At 41.2% G+C, this 14748-nt stretch overlaps 1 protein-coding gene across 4 annotated transcripts; it reads right to left on the minus strand.

The window, feature by feature from the left end:
* Window positions 1–6390: 6390 nt before the first annotated feature.
* LOC310778390 (uncharacterized protein) lies at window positions 6391–9940 on the minus strand. Of its 4 annotated transcripts, none has more exons than XM_083638800.1 (7): window positions 9927–9940; window positions 9618–9684; window positions 8643–8740; window positions 8181–8486; window positions 7499–7634; window positions 7273–7303; window positions 6391–7083 (listed from the first exon to the last, which is right to left on the minus strand). In XM_083638800.1, exons 3-7 carry the CDS (start codon window positions 8722–8724, stop codon window positions 7039–7041), a joined length of 600 nt encoding a protein of 199 aa, XP_083494926.1. In that variant the 5' UTR covers window positions 8725–8740; window positions 9618–9684; window positions 9927–9940; the 3' UTR covers window positions 6391–7038. The 4 variants fall into 4 exon arrangements, with proteins under 4 accessions (XP_083494926.1, XP_083494925.1, XP_083494927.1 ...); XM_083638799.1 differs by having other exon boundaries at window positions 6391–7089; XM_083638801.1 differs by having other exon boundaries at window positions 6391–7089; window positions 8632–8740.
* Window positions 9941–14748: the final 4808 nt, after the last annotated feature.

Raw genomic sequence — 14748 nt, forward strand, 5'->3', positions numbered from 1 at the left:
AAAAGTGAATTGAACGGTCGTTCAGGCCGGAATTACAGCTCGGAAATTCGGGTATCATTCAGAGCCCCGGTTTCTCCGAGTTGACATCACAGCCACATCACAATGGCAACTTGCATCGTTAATGATAATCACAGAATTATTATAAAGACGTTTGTTGATGTTTTAACACACAATTTGAGGTCTTAATGATGTAATGTTAACGTTTCATATGTGTTTGTGTCATCTGTGTTTCGCTCTGTGTGAAATTCAACATTCAGCATGTTCGGTTAGCATTGTTCACTAGTAGGTAGCTACCATGCTAACATGGGTTGCTATAGCAACAGTTTGGGTCTCCCCCCCTAGCGGGAGGTGCAGCGTGAACGCAAATCTGTCCAGCCGGAGGTTCCGTGTTGAAACTTACGGCGGTCCGAGTTGTCTTGAATGCGGTATAACTCTGAATTAACTAATAATTTAGCCAATTGTATGTAACATACCAAATAAAAGCAAACGGCAATGTCTAAGAATGCAACGCCATGTAACTGGCTCGTTAAGTCTCGCATTCCAGGGAATTACGTTAACGTCTGCGGGTCTTTATTGACGTTAATGGCTCGCGCTGCTATCGCGCTGCCTCGGAGGAGAGAAAACTATCCGAAGCTTTCTTTGTTGGAGTCCAGGTGTGTTTTACAAGAAAGTGCTCGTCATTGTCGAGGATAACGTTATCTGACCTGGCTAACAGTGGATACTTGCTTGCTTGCTGTGTACCGGTCCGGCTCAAAGTAGTAGGCTACGTTATTTATTTTACCCCCTTCACTGTCCACTCCAAAAATAACTCTTTTATTTTGCGCCGTGACCGCCGGAAGTGTTAGGTGGACCCGGAAGAATTTGGTCCACTGTAAGGTCTGAACATAAGGTGAGAGTCTGTAAGTAGCACTTCCGGTTCGTACCTGTAAAAGGCAATGGGATTTTTGTATGGGGATTTCAGTTAAAGGGGGACTAAACCCCCAGATTTCTGGTAAAACAGCTGCTGCTTGATAAATAAATAAAAAGCAGCAGCGTCCAGCCGCTAGTTAGTTCCAATGCAACACATTGACTGCAGGCGCTGTTGTAAAAGAAGCAGAAGAGCATCTCCTCTTGACTTCACTATAGTCTTTGTTTGCGCTTAACGGAAGCGTGTCCTGCAACGGACAATATTTTTACAAAACTCCTGTTAAAATTGTGCTTCAAACACTGCTACAATGATCATGTCATGTTTCCGTGTAGTTTAACGGCGAAAACGTTAAGTCGAACTTCTTTCTAGCAACATACCGTTGAAATAATTTATTTTAGTTGTGTCTTTGATTTACCAGAGTCGGGGAACGGACGCTACCGCTGGCGTCTTAACTGAAAGCTGCTCTTGTCCTGTAACGGACAGCTCACTCTGCGGCGTCCAGGTGTCCGTTGCAGGACACGGTTACGCTAGACCGGGAAACCGGGAAAAACGCCGCCATTAGTCTCACCGCAACGATAAAAAATTTATTTTAGAGCCACAATATTGTTATAAATATCAACAACCGCTTCAAAAGTGGGCTATATGATTAATATTATTTTTTAAATTATGTTTTTTTTTTTTCAAAATTGTGTTTTTTTTTTTTTTTTTTTTTTTTTAGGGGTTAGGATCGATCGACCCTATTGATGGAAACACAGCTCTTCTGAACACAGGTGGATTTCATATCCCTTAAAAGTTCCTGTTCTCTGTTCATATGGAAATTGTACAGTTCATTTTTGACGGTGTCTTTATTTATTTTTTTAGATTAAGCCTAAATTCAGTTCCAGGTAGCATTATAAATGTCTTCACTTTTGGATTTTTTTAAACCTGCAGAATCAGATACCCTGGAAATCTTTACAGACACAATCATGAAATGAATTGATGTATTAATGAAACATTTTTAATTGTCTTCCTCAGAAACCTCTGTGATGACCAAGGAGTTGATGGTATGTACATCAGTTGTTGTAGCACAGACCTTCCTGGCTTGACCCTCATGTCATGCCAAGTCATGCCTCAGTTGTTGGTCACTAGCAGATGATTGTACCCAGGAACAGGAAGAGATGGAAAGCCACCAGAGCAGAGTCTTTGGATACAACTTATGCTTGCGATTAAGGAAGCCAATTGGTTGTACATGTACATGTCCAAACTGAAAACATAATACCCACGCTGTCATATGACCAACCCTTAAGCCTGTCCAGTTCAGAACCAATACATTCTCCTGCTGAAATGATTAGTTGATCGACAGAAGATTAATCTACTATAATTTTGATAATCGTTAATTGTTTTATTCATTTCACAAAGTTAAAATACCAAAAAGTTGCTGCTTACAGCTTCACAATTGCCGTGGGGAAGGGGGGGGGGGGGGGGTTGCTCCTGCTGGTCAGACTAAATAAGCCCTTTAAGAATCACTGGTAATATGAATGCCATTTGTCATTTTTGACATTTTATAGACAAAGTGATTAATGATGATTAGTGATTAATCAAACGTCTTCTTATTTAATCCAAAAAGGTTCATAGTGTCTATAATTTACTTAGATCGTTAGGTTTTCTTCTATATCAGACACAGGTTTTTGTTCCTACCTGACATGTTTCGATGGCAAAACTTCCGTCTTCATCAGAGGTGTCACTAGATGGTGTGTGACGTGTCTTAAACAGCTGATGTTGTTTACAGAGGCATGCCCCCCGCTGTCATTTCGCCTCTGTAAACAACATCAGCATTTTTTTGGAGGAAGTTTTCCGTATTCACTGATGCTCTAAAGATTGCTGCTGCCAAGTAAGCTAGGCTGCTAATAAGTAACAACAACAACACTAGTGCCTCATTTTGCTTGTTGTTGCTGAGCTGTAGACAGTAAATAATCTTCACTTGATTTGAAACTTGACTTAACATGCAGAGCAGCAGGTATTATCTGCACCTGCTCTAGGTTATTTAACTGTTACTTTGCTGTCTCTGCATGTTGGAAGATGCCAATTTTAAAGTTGGTCTGTCACTCTTGTATCAGTTTGCTTGGCTTGATATTGATTTGTTTTTTCCTCCCTTCTTTTGGGACTCTATTACATAAACTACAAGTTGGCACTGAAAGGCAAAGCAGTAAAACATTTATCAGTTTGACATGTGGGTTTTGCAGCTGGATAACCATTAACGGTTATAACTGCCAGCTGTACAACCGTTTTCAGAGGCCCCAATGCACTGCAAACTGCACTAATATAAGTTAATTGCCTTAACCCAATGAAGAGAGTTGACTAGTAATGTTTTCTAGTTAACTGGTTTGCCTGGTAATTTGCACGGGTCATATAAAACTGAACAGAATTGTGTTGCAACCTGTTCTTCTTGCATTCTGTGTGAATGTTGGGTTGGTCAAAGGTTAAAATGTGTTTTGTTCAGATGAAGTAGGCCTACTTGTGTTCTGCTGAAGTGCATGTGCCTTATGTTGTTACAAAAGTCTGTAATGTTATTGCTGCCTGTTACAACCCTGCTGAACACGCTTTATATTTACCTGTGTTATCAACATGTGTTTTGAGCGTTTTAGTTCCTTGAAGTAAGATGGTCGGAACTAAAAAGAATAAGTGTATGTGACATTTTCAAGAAAATTAAGTTATGTTTTACACACAGTACAACACTAATGTCAACCTACCTCTACTTCTCCTAAATGCGTTTTTATCTTGTTTATCTGTCACATCCGGATGACCTTTCTAACAGCACTGCTAATTTGCTGGCTTTTTGTAGTCCTTAAGATATCTTGAACTGTGATTTTGTAGTGTGCATAGAGGTTGCAGGGAGTAATAGCATTTCAATAATAGTGTTTTATGCCCGCTTTACTGTTACGTTATGCTAGAATCATTATTTAAGTTAGGAGAAAAGGTTTATGAATAGCGAGGTAGACTATTGTATTAGTAGTTTGAAGTTTGACTTGGAACCACTTGCCCGCCTTTTTTGTTGTATCCTTGATTTTGCTAACTTTGTAAACTTGTGAACTTTTGTGAACTTTGTAAAGTTGTGTTCTAAGTGACCACCCCTGCATCTAGATAAAGCTTTGTAAAGCATGCTCTATGTCTTGTCTGAAATGACCTTGCTCAGTATCACACACAGCAGAACTGTCTGCATGAGCAACAGATTCCAGGGTGTGTCTTATCACAAGATACTTTACACAACTCCCCAAATATAGCCTACGCAGTCACAGTGAAGCCATGAGATGTCACAGTTCAGAACAGCACAAGTTCCCTATTTCCAGCATCATGCTCACATCATACCGTTATATTCAAGTTGTTGCTGTGACTACATAAGTGGAAAGAAAGCAGCAGCTGGGAAGGTCTCAGTGTTATGGGACTTTACTGGTTAGTGAATAGGAGGGTTATTTATTTAACACAAGACCCAGCCTAGTCCCACTGAAGAAAATGGAGTTACTAACTGACAGACTCAGAACAGGGCAGGGAGGAGGAGGGGCACTGCAGGGCATCACCATGGCAACAACAAGGACTGTCTGTCATTTTGGCCACTTTCCAAGGTACTTTCCATTGCAGCAGTGAGGGGGGGCTTATAAATAACGCCCCCAGTTTTAGCACTGTGGCAGTAGCCTACTGCAGCAGTACCGCAGCAAAGTGGTCAAACTACTTGAGTAACTGTAAATCTCTCGAGTTTTGCTCATGGGGGTAACTTTCACACGTTAACATATATGTGATACAAAATAAAGAAAAGCATAATGGGGCCTCTTTAAGTAGGACTTGTTAGGAGCAGTCTTTTAAGAAGAACAAACGAGATACACAGCATGCTACATCATGATGGTGCTGTGAAATGTGTCTTATTTTTTCCCCCTTTTTTTTACAACTTTTTTTATTGGTGATAGACAGAAACACAATTCAGTAGCATGAGAGCATGTACATTGATCTGTAGCAAATCACCCTTTTTTTATACATAAATTAATTTATATCATCAAAGCTTGAAACATAAGAAAAAAGGACAAACAAAACAAACAGATTAACTAAACATAAGACAATACCAAATGAGAAAAAAACGGGGGGGGGGGGGGGGGTAGAGACTCGTCAGGGGCTTAAAAATGAATTAGAAGTGAGTAATAAGTTATGAGTATACAAGCATATCTAATAGGTCCCGTTGAGAATGTTTATATTGGATCTACACACCTCAAAACTCCACAGCACCAATATGGCCTGAGAACTACTAGATTGTTCACAGGGCCAATAAGTCACACAAAAAGGCACCAGCAGTCCTTCTTACCAAGAGCTTACAGGCTGTGCTCACATTGTCCATCCTTTTAGTTATCTCCTCCCTGTACTGTAGACATTTTATTGTTATACTGTATCTAATTCTTGTCTGTTTTCTAACTTGTAAAAAAACATCTCATTTCATCTTGTGATGCAACAATGTTTTTTCTTTAAAAAACTTGAAACTTTGCATAATGAATATACATACGAACACACTTATAGGTGAAAAATACACCACCACAACCATTCAGGAGACAGTTGCAACTATCCCACGATCACTTCGCTTCTTAGTGTGGAGTATGAAATGTGTCTTCTGCCTCTCTCCCATCCTGCTTGTCCTCTTCAGGGGGCGGTGGGCAGCTTTGCCCACAGCGTCCGGGGACAGACTCCTTAGTAGGACACACCGCTGGTCAGGCGATGTCTTCTTGCATGTTTTCCAGTAGGGGTTCATATGGATGTTATATGGAGCAAGCACAGTGAGAACACTCCACACAGAAAGGCCCTTTTCACAACATAGATAACCCACCTGGGCCCTATAGGCACCGAAGGCATGGGGAGAGTGCCAAAAGTGCCCCAGGTGGGAATCAAACCCAGGACCTTCTTGCTGTGAGGTGGCAATGCAATTCCACTGTGCCACAATGCCACTTATTAATTAGGACTAATTATTATTATTTGCAAGAAATTGCAACAAATTTGAGTTGAACTGAAAACATGTAGTCTTGAGTTTCAGGTGGTGCTGTTCCAAACGTCTCTGTTGCTTTGTGGTGTTGTGATGTTCTTTAGCTTTGGTGATCTGTATTCACTTCACTTAATTTAGTTTCACTTTACCCCATTTCACTTCACTATTACGAGGGACGCTTCAGTTCACCTATTACATAGGACAAGATGGGAATTGGGAATGAGAATGGGTTGATTGTAAACAAAAGTCTATTAAGAACACCCACCATGTGCTTTACACCTGCAGTAGCTCCACCTGGTGGTAAACTCTTCAGTCACATGGTTTTACAAACTAAATGTATAGCAATGGTAAGGTTTTCCTGCCACACTGCCATAATCTTGGACCTCCACCACTTTTCACTGTCATTGCCATCAATGAGTTCTATGTCTAACCTTTGTTCCATGGGCCCAGGCATCCAGCAACAAACAGCAGTGTTTTGGGATTCCCCTTCCAACTGTTGAGTTTCACACTACACGTACGTACAGGATGAATTCGCCTCTGAGAACAGTACTACAAACACCTTTCTTGTGGGGTTTTGTTTTGTTTTAGTAGAACACAAGTATAAAGAATTGAACAGACAGCTCATATGTTTTCAACAATTAACTTGTGTTAAACTACGCTGTTAGGTTACTTTTTCCAATAATCTCAGGAAGAAAGAGAGGCGTACAGAGAAAACATCAACAGAGCTTTAAGAAAATATCATCGTAAAATTACATCTTATGTCAATTACCTACCAAATTCACATACAGACCAAGTGTAAAGTAAACGCATTGAGTAACTAAACCACAGGGAAAAAAAAGATAAAACATCATTTAAATGTGTTAATACAGATACATTATACAAAGCTGAATGGGAGAAGAAGCGAACTACAAACACCTTTGTATGTAGGATACAAGATGGACTAATTAATAGAGTAAACAAAACTAATTGAGAGCATTGATATCCCAGATATGATTGGTGTATTGGGTGTTTATTTACAGTGTTATGAATGCTGTGGTGCATCACTTCTAACCATCCTCTCTCTTTCCAGATATGCTTCATATCAGTGAGCCATTATAATACAGTAGGCTATATTTCGATGGAAACACTCTGCAGGCCTCTAGTTGACTTTTACATGAATGCAGTTTACATAAATATCTTCTCCCTGTACCTTGAAAAAGGATGATAGAACAAGAATGAATGTCTCTGTTTACATCAATCTATTGACAAGTAATTGGGAATCTTTTACTCCAGTTTGCTATTATGAATTTTAAATGAACTCCATTCCTTTATAATTCTATACATTGTTTACACTTTCTAAAATGTCATTAATTGTAATAATTACAATATTTACCATTGCTGTAGTGGGAGGTGGAATGCCACTTCTGTAAAAAAAAAATAGATTGATGTTGGGGCAGGGTTACGTTGACACAATCCTGAAATTTAGACGAGCATTCCATGTATGTTATTCATATTCTTATACTCCTTGTCACCTGTCTTTATTGCTGACAATATTTCAAGAAGCTAAAGTGAGGTAGTAAGTGCTGAGTGAATGACTACCAGAGGCAAACCAGACCTACCCCTGTGCTTTGCGGGCTCTTAGACTGATCCAGCAAACCACAACGATCAAAACGATCACAAATAGACCAGCAACAACTCCGATCACAATCACCAGCATCCAACTTGTTTCAGCTGCTGCTCCATCATCATCAGCATCTGTAAGAAGAATGTGTATAAATCAGCCATCTAGCTCACTAAAGCAGTAATGCAGTATAGGAAGCTCAAAATGCACCATGTAAATACTGAGTTGTGCTTATGTGCACACATTATGCAGCTGTGGTTTGGGAGGTCACAATGAAGCAGGAAGAGACCACAGCCATCCTGTAGCAGAGTCAGTCACTGTGGGGTCTCAGTGGAGCGTGTGACGCATCTCTAGAAAGTACCTGTACTTGTGCCAGTGCATGTTCAGGCATGGCTGCAGCTCTTACTGTTTCGAGGAGACCGTTTGCAGCAGGTGATTAAGTATTGTCTAGACTGGGTGGGTGCACCAGGTGTGCAGGTGTGCACTGAACATGAACATTGCATTTTGCACTGTGCATAGTAGGATTATTTTATTATTGTCAGTTATGTTATCTTTAATCATCCCACATTCTCTATTCTCATTTATAGCCAACTTTTTTGTAACCCAATCTGCAGCTGCTATGACCCAATGTATCATGGGGTTTATTAGTGTCGGCTAATGTAAATATTGTATTAGCACACCTGTAATGAGAAGCTCCCATTTCTGCTCCCAGATTCCATCACGGGTGGTGGTCTCGCAGGTATAGTTGCCTGCATGAGACACCTGTGCTGCTTTGATGATCAATGCATAGAGTTGGCTGTCTGTGCGAGACATGTTTAATTTGAGGCTGGCGGCTTCAGGAGAGCTGAGAAATTGTCCCTCTGAGCTGTAGCTGAACAGGGGAGCCCCATCCTTCGTCCATGTCAGCTGTGTGAAACTACTCAGAGATTGGTTTCTGCATGGCAGGGTCACTGTGCTGCCAGCCTGCTGTGAGATGGGGTTTCCATCTGAAACAGAAATGCGATAGAGTTAATGCCCCCTAAGCCCTGTCAATATTAGGTTCAGCTTCATCATACTATAATGCTGCCTGCTCTTACATGGTGAGAAAAATAATAGCATAGCATAAAAATAATAGCATACTAAAATGCATACATGTATTTCACCTGTGTGTGAGAAAGTCCAGCTTATGCACCATATCAGAGACAATGGCCTGGTCATGACCCAATTTCTAGAAAAGTCCGCCATTCCACCTTCAGAATTACTGAAACAAAGACAGTTGAGTTTTGGTTTGAACATTATGTTTATGCGAGTTAATATTGTCTGTTAAATTCTGACAACAGCCTACACTTTTTTTTATGTTGTTGTTGGGATGTGTGATTGGGCATTTGTAGGGAAAGAGATTAGTGCCATTTGAATTGCTTAAATTTAAATTTGTGGTGTTCATATTGAACCATCTGAACATTTCAGCATTTAACATGGATTTGTTGAATAAATTAATATGAAAAATGTAATTCATAAGGCACAGTTTCCCTCAGTCAGTTTCAAATAATAATGCTGAAAACAGCTATACTGTAGCTGTTAAACAATACAGCTGTCTGTAATGTAGCAAACTGATCATGTGCCTCCTATGCATACTAGTAGCAGGTAGGAGACCATTTTCAACTCTTTCACCAAATGGAGAGAAGGCTTGATCATTCGCTGTTGGGATGAATACATCAGTGTCATGGCTTGTGGTTGGCTAAGAGTGTTATAGGAGCAGCAGCTGTAACCTGACGTTTACCAGGCTACAGCAGCTGCCTTCCAGTCAGCATTTAGGAAAGAAAAGTCCTTTGTGCCCAGAATGTTGTATCAAGGAAGGTGAATCTGAATGAAGAAAACTGAATTTGAATGAGTAAAACTGAATTTTAAATTACTTCTAAAAAAATCTTCATTACATTCAGTTTCAATTTGTAGCATATGTTACATGTTCAATTTTGGATTTTATTTATTCAACAAATCCCTTATTTCACAATTCAACAGTTCCCTATGAGTATGAAGAAAAACTGATGTATTCAATTCAAATGCAATCTCTGCAGACACTAATCTTTTTCCATATCATGTGACTCAGTTACAGTATTATTGTAATAATAGCCACTTACTGCACTGTCTATTTGCTTTAGATAGGCAAGTTCCCGAGCACGCAGCCAATGATGCAGTCCAACATTACTGGGGCAAAAACGACAAGTAAAATCTTAACAATAAGACCTAGGGGCCTACTGTACTACTAGTAGGCTACTGTACTACTGTGTTAGATTAAAAAGAAAAGTCAACATTCTAGCCCAACTTGACCGAGGGTAGCATAGAGAACATTACAAATAAAATAATAATAATAATAAAAATAAACGATGAAGAAACTCACCACTACACTGAAACACATGAGAAAGAAGTGCTAGAACATTTCAACCTACCTAAGCCATCCGCCTTAGCCCAGAAAAAGGAAATGGTTTCTCGATACAGGAAATTGATTTTGAGCTGAGCTTGGGCAGGGTGCACTTGTGACATTTCACTTGAGGATGAGGATGTGATCTTTACCTTGTTTGTCACTGACAGTCTGTAGCAAAAACTGAGCAGACTGTCATGGGAAGTGCAGACCCCACACTGCCATAACTTGTATTGTATTCCAAGTTTTGTATTGACTCCATGCTTTGGTTCTATCCATGGCCATTCCCCCTGGAAGAATTAGCCTATTGAAGCTCAACACGTGTTGAAAAGTGGTGGCGACATAAGGGCTCATATGAAGGGGGGGACATTTTAACTGTCTTCAACATATTGATGTCAAACATGGTGGGAGTTTGAGTTGAGGTCACCTAGAATGAGTCAACACTGTGCTCTAACGTCACCCGTGAGGTGACTGTGACATACTTTTTCCATAGATTACCTCCTGCACCGTTTGTTAGTGTGCTGCAGTGTGACATGAAACTCATACGTCTGCCCCCCGCCTGTGCAGCGGAAGCAGAAGACAATGGACAGGCATTATGCGACACCACCTTCATATGCGATTTTTGGCAATGTAGGTTACAGCTACTGAGGGGATCAGTGTTGAGTAGACAATTACGACGAGGGAAACAACAGCGCATCAAAAGGGCCGGCTAGCCTACTACAGTCGACAATACAAAGATACTCCATCCACCATATGTCACTCAAACTGTTTTGAAGTGACTGCACACACCCACCACACGATTCATTCAAAAGCAACTTTACTTCCTGGAACACATTCCTGAGTACACAGTCTAGAGCGCCCTCCATAGGCATCATATAGAACCACATATCAATACATCTTGATTTTTTTCCCAATAAGATAGAAGACTGTATAACTCAAGGACTATGTCCCTATAACTGGAAAGTAACATAAATTAACTGTGTAACTTGTAACTGGGCTATATGACTATATAGCTATATAGATAACAAACTTTTTCTTTATAAACTCGCAAATGCAGACATCAAACTATGAATATGAGTGTGTGTGTGTGTGTGTGTGTGTGTGTGTGTGTGCGTGTGCGTGTGCGTGTGCATGCGTGTGCGTGTGTGTGTGTGTGTCTGCACTTCAGGGCCTCCAGGAGCCTGACCAGAGATGTGTGTACAGTGTGTGGGCATGAGCGAGTGTGCATGCGTGTATGTGTGTGTTTGGTCGGGTGTACATGTGTGTGTTTGTGTTTTTAAGAGGGCCTTGCTGGAGCTGATAATAGGATGATGCTTAAGGACCCGGTTTCACATTTTGTGCCTAATTTCACAGCCGCAAAAATCATATAGCAAGAAGGGGGGATGGGTGCAAGCGAATCCATCCACACATTTGCATATCTGTTCTAATCTGAACAGATAATCTATGCTTGAAAGGGCAGCCAATCCTCACAGCATTAAAACAGAGTTTTGTTTCTTTGATGGGCATTGGGTTGATATGAGGAGATTCAGTTTGGTAGAAATAAATATTTCAGGTTGGGTGAAAATCAGTGTTCTGTTCCCTTGCTTGTTAGCTGGGCCTCTTCTCACTCAGTCTCTGCTGAATATGGCCAAGGGCGCCTGCTGGCTGCCATCATTCATTTACGTGGCATTCGGACCAAAACAACTCCTGTGTGCAACATTAGCGGGCGCACACACACACACACACGCACGCACGCACGCACGCACGCACGCACACACACACACACACACACACACACACACACACACACACACACACAGCAAGGTACAGTAGGGAGGGGGTATGACCATGAACAAGGGCATGTATAGCTTAGAGTTATACATCAGACATAATGCAATATACAAAGCACTGATTCATACACACACACACAGACACGCACGCACGCACGCACACACACACACACACACAAACACACTCATATTCATAGTTTGATGTCTGCATTTGCGAGTTTATAAAGAAAAAGTTTAGCTAGTTATTTCAGGGTTGGTTATTTATGTCCCTCCAAATTGGACTTCGTAGGTTTTCACCCAACAGAGACAATGTGCTAACCTTGCAAGCCAACTGGATTCTCTCGCGAGATCTTGATCAGATGTGAAAACAAAACCACCCATCTGGCAGTGTCAGGTTAACGATGTGCTGCCAGCTGCCTACACTGCTTTTCTATAGACCAAATCACCGTGACATCACCATGTAAACAAATTTACTTCCGGGTACCACTTGGGAAGGCGGCAGGTTTAAATGTGCGTGTTGTCAAATAAATGCTGTCAAACCCTCTCGCTGTTTTCGGCCGACTACTTTCAATTTAAATGGTTAAACGGTTGGTAAACATGCTTGTCCGACGTATCTAGCCTTTCTTCTGTGTTTGTTTTATGTAGTGTTAGCTAGCTAATAACGTGTGTTTGTCTGTCAAACTCGCTGTTTTTTTGCAGACTCGTGAGAAGAGCCTGGTGACGCGAGGTTATTACAGACAGAGCTACTGACGCCAAGTTAATTTAATTTAGCTTCAAGTCTACTCTGGTCTGGTCCAACAGGTAAATTAGCTAGTCTGGTCTCCACTAACGTTAGTGAAAGTGTTGTTATGAATGATATTAAACAACAACACAACACGGACGAACCATTTTTGTCTTCTTTGTCTGTTTTTGTCTTCAACACGTCAGTTTGTGCCGTCCACCGCCATTATAATGTGTGGACCTCAGGGGTACCCGGAAGTAAATGTAAACATCCCGCTGATTTGGTCTATTGGAGTCAGGACTCTCAGGAGTCAGGAATTCAAAAAAGGGCTATACAGCAGCCCCTGCTGGTGCAGAGGACATTATCCACCTCACCATCATGCACTGCTCTACCCAGCTTGGACTCTTTTACTGACTCCACCCGACTCCACCTCTGTCTCCCTGTCCCCATGATCAACTCTTGTTGAAGGGGACAGTGCATGGCCTGCATAGCATACGTCTTGAACAGATAGCCATTAAAACAGCTGCTGTGTAAGCCTGTCTCTCTCCTTCCTAACTGCCTCACAGTTCTGGTGGCAGATATTGTGATTAACTGACACTTGAAGTCTATTCTAGGCTTTAATACGTTTTATTTTCTGAGTATAGAGACACACCCCAATTTGTGATCCATCGTGATGAATGAAACAATTTGAAACGTGTTTGCAATTTATCCGTTGTCTGTTTGCCTCAAACTTCTTCAACAAACAAAGTGTGAGTTTCCTGTTCTCACACCTTTTTGTCACATGCTTTTGCAGATAGAGAGAAAGGAAATGAGTCTGGTCAGACTGGCAAGAACTAGTATGTGCTGCTTAGTGTGTGTGTGTAGGTGTGTGTGTGTGCGTGTGTGTGTGTGTGTGTGTGTGTGTGTGTGTGTGTGTGTGTTTGTGTGTGTGTGTGTGTGTGTGTGTGTGTGTGTGTTGTGTGTGTGTGTGTGTGTGTGTGTGTGTGTGTGTGTGTGTGTGTGTGTGTGTGTGTGTTTGTGTGTGTGTGTGTGTGTGTGTGTGTGTGTTTGTGTGTGTGTGTGTGTGTGTGTGTGTGTGTGTGTGTTTGTGTGTGTGTGTGTGTGTGTGTGTGTGTGTGTGTGTGTGTGTGTGTGGGTGAGTGGGTGGTATGGGTGGGTGCGTGCGAGCATTGCATGCATGCACATTCATGTGCATGTACCATCCTTTGTGAATGCATGCTTGTAAACTAAGTGCAATTTAGGCTCAGATTTCTTAATTTGTTTTTATTCAGTTATTCATCAACCTAGAGCTAGATATTATATTTCTATTCTTATGCAGAAAGTCCCTGATTTCATCTGCAGGGTAACTGAACATGTTGAAGAAGATATTTGAGAACATTTGCTTGAAGTAGTAATGCGGTAGAGAGAGACAGGAAAGAGTTGAAGAGAGAGAGGGCCGGATGTGGGTCAGTGGGCCTATACACACCCCGTTCCATCACTTATTTTCACCCTGACTCAATTTCCCCAACCACATTCAACAATTTAATGATGTTCTTAATTTCTATTAATATCCTTCTAAAGAACCCACCTTAGCTTTGATCTTAGCTAGAGTATAACACCATGACAACTTCCTCAAAATCCCCCATGAAGACAGTGGCAGTGAAGCACCACTCTGTATGTCTCCTCTTTCTGTCTCTGTCTCTGTCTCTGTCTCTGTCTCTCTCTCATGACAGCCATGTTCAGACGAGTCAAGTCAGCTCTACTCGCCAGGCACCTGCAGGTCATGGTCATCCTAATGATCAGCCGCTTTAGCCGCTTTGCAGGTACAGTGAAGATGTGTGTGTGTGTGTGTGTGTGTGTGTGTGTGTGTGTGTGTGTGTGTGTGTGTGTGTGTGTGTGTGTGTGTGTGTGTGTGTGTGTGTGTGTGTGTGTGTGTGTGTGTGTGTGTGTGTGTGTGTGTGTGATTTACTCATTTATAATGTGTGAAAATACAAATGTTTTGTTTCCATTCACATTGGTTATTTTCTTCCACATTAGAGTTGAATCCAATCAGCTACAGAGACAAAGTGGAGGTGTCCATGGGAGATCCTGTTATTCTCAAATGCAACAAATCTGAGGTGAAGCCACACCAAATCACCTGGAACAAAGACAACTTTATTATCTTTGCTCATAGTTGGTTTGAGAATAAGACTGTGAGCAATTTCACCTCTGACAGAATGAACATTGAGCCAATCAGTCCTACAGACTTGATCATTTTTAACGCACAACAAGATGATGCAGGGATCTATATGGAATCAATAAAGTGCCATATGTATTTTGAGCTTGAGAAACATTGTTTGTAAACTTTGAACTTGAACTTTGAACTTGTATGTCTGTAAATA

Source organism: Poromitra crassiceps (assembly GCF_964638095.1).
Source record: "Poromitra crassiceps genome assembly, chromosome: 6".
NCBI classification, from domain to species: domain Eukaryota; kingdom Metazoa; phylum Chordata; class Actinopteri; order Beryciformes; family Melamphaidae; genus Poromitra; species Poromitra crassiceps.